This window comes from Vanessa cardui, chromosome 29 (assembly GCF_905220365.1).
Source record: "Vanessa cardui chromosome 29, ilVanCard2.1, whole genome shotgun sequence".
NCBI lineage: Eukaryota > Metazoa > Arthropoda > Insecta > Lepidoptera > Nymphalidae > Vanessa > Vanessa cardui.
Window position 1 is genome coordinate 6,336,400 of NC_061151.1, and position 9,177 is coordinate 6,345,576.

At 34.4% G+C, this 9,177-nt stretch overlaps 1 protein-coding gene across 1 annotated transcript; it reads right to left on the reverse strand.

Moving 5' to 3' along the window:
- Nucleotides 1-492: 492 nt before the first annotated feature.
- On the reverse strand, nucleotides 493-7,155 carry LOC124541832. The gene is made up of 4 exons (XM_047119741.1): nucleotides 5,968-7,155; nucleotides 3,651-3,858; nucleotides 3,422-3,524; nucleotides 493-2,839 (listed from the first exon to the last, which is right to left on the reverse strand). The coding sequence occupies exons 1-4, from the start codon at nucleotides 5,999-6,001 to the stop codon at nucleotides 2,540-2,542; spliced, it is 645 nt and encodes a 214-aa protein (XP_046975697.1). The 5' UTR covers nucleotides 6,002-7,155; the 3' UTR covers nucleotides 493-2,539.
- Between the last annotated feature and the right edge of the window lie 2,022 nt (nucleotides 7,156-9,177).

Here is a 9,177-nt window from a genome sequence, read left to right on the forward strand (position 1 = left end):
GCGAACAAATCTGCCATTCGACGTTAGTCATTAGTTCCGAGATAGAAAACGACGAGCAATATATTATCATCATCCCATTGAGGCATATCAGTAAACACATAAAAAATCCAGTGCAATCTGAGGGATCAGCTGTTAGCGAAACTGGTTTGAACCGGTTCGATTTGGTATAAACTGCATATAAATCATTGTAACCGCTTAAAGTCGGTCTAATTTTGATCGTTTTTTGTTTGGATATAAGCAAATAGATTATATATATAGATCTGTCGTTGCGACACGCTTTCTGATGTGTGTATGTACGTTATAGACACGAATATTAACTGACTCAGTTTCACTTATGTCATATATATAAACACATTACGCTCCCGTGACGTGGCACATAATATACTGTTATATACTGGCGGAGACTTGAAGTCTACTCCTTGGTCATAGGGAACAGGTCTCACTAAACTTGTCGAGAAGTCTTCGATAGTGAAACTGGTTTAGTTAATAGGATAAATGTTGTGCTTGCATTGCAAAAAAGCCCCGCAAAAGGTCTGACGTCATTAATTTACAGTTAATTTAGGTTAGTTAAGATATTAAATAAATCTGCAGTAAATATTTAATGAAGTTAATTTAAAAAAAATGACTTATAATGTTATGGAATATAAAAAATGTGTAAAAGACATACAAACACGAGCTCAGCTGTCCGCGTTAGTCCGAGCGAGATGAATCCAGTTCAATCCGGTTTTTACTTTTTAAACTACGTTGCAAACAGTTGAGATGAACATATATTATATTTATGATAGAAAACGGGTTAATTTTAAACATAGACAATACAGAGTTCCACAGATTAAACAACGATATACCCTAAATGAGACAATGAATATTAATATATAAAATACAAATTCACATAACATAAAACAAATATTGAGATGTGACTTTGTTTTGAGGACTGATTTTTTCCTACGAAATACGATTTTTAATATTAACCAATGGGCGATCACAGATTAATTAAGACGAAAAAAAAAACAATGAAACGAAAAAGTCAGTCCTATATTATTTTTATCCAAGAATTTTTATGGAATACAAACATATTCTCTCCATATTACAAAATTCAATGGATCTTTTTTTTATTTAGTATAGCAACCCCGTTATCGATTTAAAAAAAAAAGCAATATTTGTCTCTTTTTCTTTAAATAAAAAGCTTCAATTCTAATGTTATATTTCTTAATATTTACAGATGCGTGATTAAAATATAAATTCATATAGTATTATCATGGTCAGTGTTGCCAGGCTTTGTAACGTCAGAATCAATACTTGACGAATTCAAGAAATCCTCGACGTTGACTGTACAAAGTTGCATCGAAAATAACACAACATATTCTATTAATAACGAGATAAATCTAAAAATCGTTTGTACTTGGGATTTTCTTTTTAATTTTATAACCCAATAGATATACTTTACTAGATAAAAATCTTCATTAATTTTTTTCCTATCAAAATAATCCAACGTCGAAGATCCAAAACCTGACAACACACAGACGGTGTTACCATCTTAAAATAATAAAAGCTTTTCAGTATTGCCATTCTTTGCTAAACTAATATCAGAATGACGTATCAATAACAGAGCGGAAAATAAGCAATTTTTTTTGTTTAATAATTAAAGATTTACAATTTTCGAACAATCTCACCAAAATAAAAACATACAGTTTAATTACATACATTACATTTACAAAATTGCTTACATTCGACTCCTAAGACATACATACACCTAATATAATTAGTAATTACACATTGAATATACAATTGATAGAAATTACCTACTTTATCGGTTTACAAAAAAAAAATCTTTTTTACACATCAAGAAATTTATACTTTTCGTTTCTCATTCAATAATTATGTCAAATTTCTCGTTTCCTTACCAAAAAAACAAACAGCGAAATCTAGTCAACGTAAAGAGATAATCTTTGATTCCACAATAGCAGTCATCCGATATTGAACTTTAAAATCAATCGCATAGAGTACAAATCAGCACGTACCTAATATCTACAATTTATACAAGACCGTAAGAAGAGTATCGCTAAAATAATTCATTTATACAAATATATAACTGGCGGAGCGGGTCGGTCGGCCGAGCGCGTACAGTCGCCGACGCCTCGCGAGCGCTGCGCTTGACACTGTGAGTGCAGCGCGACGCGACTCGGCTCGCATCGGCGACAGTCGCACAGCCGATCGCAGCCGAACTGAGCGCGCCGTCCCAAACCATCGATACTCATTTCTCATGCGAATATGATCTTTGCACAAACGCAATAACTAATATATTCGTCAATTCGACGCGTCGCTTTACACGCACTCGCTGTCTCGGGTCGAGCTGACGCGAGAGTCTATAGCGACGAATAGCGTCGAGTGGCGCGATAGGGAGCTGTCTCTATTGGTTGTGTGAATCTAAGTCGTGTCGCACTACAATTCCCTATAGAATAAGAAATAAATTCAACTCCCGTCAGTCCAACAGTCAACTCAGGCACTCGACCGTGCGCGCGTAACACACCCCGGGCAAACATCAACACAAATGCTGGACCAGCTGCCCGCAGACGTCCGTCTTCGTCAGCTCGAAGTCCGCCGCCTTACCTCGCTGCAAGATCTCTATCGTCGACCTGGATTCCAGCTGCTTGATGTGATGCAGGACCTTCGCTTCGGGGAGGGGTTGTATGGGCTTCGCGACGATGAGGGTCGTGTTCTTGAGCGCCCTCGCGAGGCTCTTGAGGAACTTGTACCACTGCCTCTCGTTGGCGGTCGCTTCGGGCGTGTTCACGAGCACGATGGCGCGCTCCATCAGTGCGCAGACGCAGCTCAGGGTCAGCTGGAAGTAAAAAAATACAAAATAATTCGAGATAATTGATACATTTGTGTAAAAGATCAAGGTCAAGAAATCAACGCCATCCTTACTAATACAGAATGGAGTATGTATTTGCTTGCAGACTATTTGACTGGTTTTTAAAATCCATTTTATATAGAGAGGTTGAGGAACTCAATTAAAGTGGATTTTTATAATTCTAGTACACATTTGCTGAAAAATATCATATTAAAATTCAATATTTAAATAGCGCGCGAAAACGGTACTTTGACAATATGGCTCCGCAATGGGATCGGTGATGTCATTTGCCGCTATTGTAATCTGTGGCACATATGATCCACATACAGTAGGCAAACTTGGTTAACGAGCAAGTGACGTCATCATAAACAGGAGCATTTTCTGTCACGCGACAAATTAAAAATTACACACACACACATTATTTTTCGCATTGTCAAATAGCCTATTAAAAATAATAAAAATCTGCATGGACATTGTCAAGGACACATAAGGCATAAGTAACAGATGACATTAGATATATATAATTCTTGAATATCGTATAGGAAATGTTAGATCATCGGGCAAACTTACAGAAGTAGTCAACACGTGAGGGGTCCTCGCCGGGTCCAAGGCTTCGGAGAGGAAGCTGCATGACTCTATAACCGCAGACCAGCCTGATGTGCTCTGAATGTAGCTGTGGACGATAATGGTCTATATTTTATGTCAATATCATTAAAAACACTTATGGAAGTACTGTTTCTACTGCACTGGCTCAGCAAACACAGTGAGGCTACGTATTGCGAGCGGGTCGGGTGCGTACCGGCGGTAGTGGTGCGCGAGCGCGGCCAGGCCGCCGTCGTCGCGGCGCGCGGCGGGCGCCAGCGCGCGCAGCACGCGCGCCCACAGCGGCCGCAGCCGGCGGCGCCTGCAACGCCGACGCGCCCGACGGTAAGCACTGTCCTCCGCGGTGTCGAGTGGCGCGTCGGCTGTGCGCCGGCTTACATGGGTACGCCACTCCCCCCGAGTCGCTGTAGAAAGACATTCATTACTTTTCAATGCTGTCTCGTGATGGCGTTTGTGGTACCATCGTTACTTCTCATTACACAACAGCTGCTTTAGCTACTTACATTGGGGTCAGAGTCAGGTACGTTATGTTGTCCAATATTTATTATTACATTATTCAAAATACTATACTATGTGTGTTATATCTTGTTAATCATAATTATTATCAATATCATTTACTTTATTTATTTATTTTATATTTGTGTGTATCTTATTCTTGTATGTATATATAGTTGTTATGTATGTATGTATATTTATTGTGTATTTATATTGCTTTGTTGTGATTTATTTTGCACTAGCCCGTTGAGTTTACAAGCTTCTTGCTTTAGGGTCGTCTGGTAGAGATCACTGTTCAGTGATAAGACCGCCCTTTGCACGCTTTGTATGTTAGTGTTAAGTTTGCTTCTTGCTGTATCTGTGTGATTTTCTTTGATTGTATTATGTGTGCAATAAAGTTATTTATTATTATTATTATTAAAATACTCTAATATTCCACTCAACTTTGTTCGCTTTATGTTAAATCCTCAGTTTCGATAAGAGCCAAAAACTAAACACCATTGTGACCATACTTACGATTCAAGCTCAAAGTTGTTTAGTTGTCTTTATATCTGTTACAAAAGTAATTTCTGAATTCGAATATTAAAACCAGCTCATTTTATACCGAGCTAGGCCATCTCTTGAGCTGAGATGGTCTGATGGCCCAGTGGTTGGAACGCGTGCGTCTTAACCGATGATTTCTGGTTCAAGCCCACGCAAGCACCACTATACTATATGTATGTGCTTAATCTGCTCGCCTATGGAACTCTCTTCCAGACAATATTATCCACAATAATGTTACAATAAGATCGTTTAAAGTCAGAGTTAAGCAAGCTATTATAACGTTGTATCGTTCCCTGATTCGTAGTGTTTTCGAATATGCATCACCAGTTTGGAGTCCAAGTTACAAAATTTATAAAAGTCGCATTGAAAAAATTCAACAGGGTTTTACAAGATTTTTAGCATGTAAAGACAGGCGCTGTCCATATCGAGCAGACTATGTGACACGTTTAAAATACTTTAAGCTAGATACATTGGAGAAACGACGGTCTCTGAACGATTTAATGTTTTTACACAAGCTCATTCACAACTCCATAGACTCTCCAAGGCTACTTTCTCAAATAAATTTATATGTTCCGAAAACCATTCCTCGGTATCCAATTAAAAGCACCTTCGCCATTCCTAGATATCGCACAAATGTTGGAAAATTTTCGCCATTAATTCGTTGTATGAGATCCTACAATTAACTTGACTCCCATGTCATCGACATATACGAACTAAGTAGTGATAGTTTTAAGAAAAATTTAAATACTGTTTTAGTTAGTAATTAATATTTAAAAATATTAGTGTTATTGGTAAGTCAAATAATTATAATATCCTTTTTGTTATCAAAGATTGTTTGTTATCCTATTGTATTGATATTTTTTTTTGTTTAAAGTTTATTCTCACAGATTTTATTAAATGTTTGAGTGTAGTGTTTAGTCACCTTTGTTAACATGTAAGTTGTAAAATGTGAAATCTAAATACCTGTAATGGTGTATCACACTGTACAAGTTTTCTTTTGTTGTTTTCCTAAATATGATTTGTGAATATGCCGATGGTATTTCTAAAGCAATAAATAAATAAATAAACACTTTCTTTCCACTTAAGTTTAATTTATTTTATATGTATGTATACATATATATATATTTTTGTATCTATATAAGTTGAATGTATTTATTTGTATTTAGTGTGTAATATATTCATTTATCGTTAAGTCTATTTCAATATTATAATATAAAATAATTGATATTGTACCTACACCGTAAATATGTATTACAAATAATCTCCACTAGATTCAGGGTTTCTGGAAGAGATCTCTTGTTAGAGATAAGTTATCCCTTTGTACACATTTTTCATTTACATAATTTTCTGTATACTATGTTGGTACATAAATAAATAAATAATTCAAGTCGTGCTCGGCAGTGAAGGAAAACATCATGACGAAACCTGCATGTGTGTAATTTCATCAAATTCTGCCACATGTGCATTCCACTAACCAGCTTTGGAACAGCGAGGTGGAATATGTTCCATACCCTTTCCTTAATGGAAGAGGAGTCCTTAGCCTGGAAATGGGAAATTTACAGGCTGTTACTACATTTTACACTGAAACTTTCTACCTTTTGATAAATCATGAGCTCTCTATCCTAAAGCATCCTGTTCTGACAGGTTTTCAAATATTCACTTCAATCAGGGTACCAGGCGCAATAAAACACATATATACTATAAACAAATTGCATTTTAATTATTTTACTGATAAAAAAAAAAACTAAAAACTACCAATAGATAGTAAAAAAATTAACTCCACCAGCGATTAAACGAAACACGTTTTAAAAATAAATGTTGTGATAACAAATGATCGTATAACTAACAATTTACAATGCCAACAACTTATCTGCAGCGAAAACTGAGACGCCATCTTGAAATGTCACTCCGTCAAGCACTTGTCTTTCGTATTTATAGTTTAAATTATTTATTTTGGCAACAATTTCAAATGTTATGCATTGTTCATAGCAACACTAAATTCGATCCAGATAAGTTTCTTGGCTTCTAACTGAATTGGCAGTTGATTTTATAAACTTCAACGTTTGAAGATTTCCGCGCGTTAAGTTAGCAATGTCATTTTGACATACATTTTGGCGCGCAAAAATCTTCTGACAATAAATTGCAATAATATATTAAATTTTAAGATTCGTTTAAGACGGGAATTCGAAACATACACCCAAACGAGTTCCAGTATTACTAATATAATTATTAAATTAATATAATTTATACTTACATCTTAAGATATCTCGAGAACTTGGAACAAAGATAATTAAAACAATTTTTTAATATTATTATGACGTTTAGTTGGGCGAGCTTGTCCAACCACAGATATAAAAGACACGTATTTTAAAATTTGACATCCTCGTCAATATTCTCGAGACATCTTAATAATAAAAAATGTATATAAATTACATTAATTGTAATAAAATATTTATACTTTATATAGACTTGGAAATTAAGTGTATACATGTGAAATTCCCGCCTTATATATTAATAATAAGTGCGTTAAGCGGACAATCCTGCCATTCGACGTTAGTCATTAGTTCCGAGATAGAAAACGACGAGCAATATATTATCATCATCCCATTGAGGCATATCAGTAAACACATAAAAAATCCAGTGCTATGAGGGATCAGCTGTTAGCGAAATTGGTTTGAACCGGTTCGATTTGGTATAAGCTAAATACAAATCATTGTAACCGGTTAAAATCGGTTTAATTTGGATCGTTTTTTGTTTGGATATAAGCAAATAGATTATCTGTCGTTGCGACACGCTCTCTGATGTGTGTATGTACGTTATAGACACGAATATTAACTGACTCAGTTTCACTTATGTCATATATATAAACACATTACGAGGCCGTGACGTGGCACATAATATATTGTTATATACTGGCGGAGACTTAAGTCTACTCCTTGGTCATAAGGAACAGGTCTCACTAAACTTGTCGAGAAGTCTTTGATAGTGAAACTGGATTAGTTAATAAAATAATATAAACAACGCCAATACCTACTAAAGGATAGAATTTTGTGCTTGCATTGCAAAAAAGCCCGCAAAAGGTCTGACGTCATTCATTTACAGTTAATTTAGGTTAGTTAAGATATTAAATAAATCTGCAGTAAATATTTAATGAAGTTAATTTAAAAAAAAAGACTTATAATGTTACGGAATATAAAAAATGTGTAAAAGACATACAAACACGAGCTCAGCTGCTGTCCGCTACAGTCCAAGCGAGATGAATCCAGTTCAAGCCGGTTATTACTTTTTAAACTACGTTGCAAACAGTTGTGATGAACATATATTATATTTATGATAGAAAACGGGTTAATTTTAAACATAGACAATACAGAGTTCCACAGACTAAACAACGATATACCCTAAATGAGACAATGAATATTAATATATAAAATACAAATTCACATAACATAAAACAAATATTGAGATGTGACTTTGTTTTGAGGACTGATTTTTTCCTACGAAATACGATTTTTAATATTAACCAATGGGCGATCACAGATTAATTAAGACGAAAATAAAACAATAATGAAACGAAAAAGTCAGTCCTATATTATTTTTATCCAAGAATTTTTATGGAATACAAACATATTCTCTCCATATTACAAAATTCAATGGATCTTTTTTTTTATTTAGTATAGCAACCCCGTTATCGATTTAAAAAAAAAGCAATATTTGTCTCTTTTTCTTTAAATAAAAAGCTTCAATTCTAGTGTTATATTTCTTAATATTTACAGATGCGTGATTAAAATATAAATTCATATAGTATTATCATGGTCAGTGTTGACAGGCTTTGTAACGTCAGAATCAATACTTGACGAATTCAAGAAATCCTCGACGTTGACTGTACAAAGTTGCATCGAAAATAACACAACATATTCTATTAATAACGAGATAAATCTAAAAATCGTTTGTACTTGGGATTTTCTTTTTAATTTTATAACCCAATAGATATACTTTACTAGATAAAAATCTTCATTAATTTCTTTCCTATCAAAATAATCCAACGTCGAAGATTCAAAACCTGACAACACACAGACGGTGTAACCATCTTAAAATAATAAAAGCTTTTCAGTTTTGCCATTCTTTGCTAAACTAATATCAGAATGACGTATCAATAACAGAGCGGAAAATAAGCAATTTTTTTTTTTATTAATTAAAGATTTACAATTTTCGAACAATCTCACCAAAATAAAAACATACAGTTTAATTACATACATTACATTTACAAAATTGCTTACATTCGACTCCTAAGACATACATACACCTAATATAATTAGTAATTACACATTGAATATACAATTGATAGAAATTACCTACTTTATCGGTTTACAAAAAAAAAAAAATTACAATTTATTTTTAATCTTTTTTACACATCAAGAAATTTATACTTTTCGTTTCTCATTCAATAATTATGTAAAATTTCTCAACAGCGAAATCTAGTCAACGTAAAGAGATAATCTTTGATTCCACAATAGCAGTCATCCGATATTGAACTTTAAAATCAATCGCATAGAGTACAAATCAGCACGTACCTAATATCTACAATTTATACAAGACCGTAAGAAGAATATCGCTAAAATAATTCATTTATACAAATATATAACTGGCGGAGCGGGTCGGTCGGCCGAGCGCGTACAGTCGCCGAC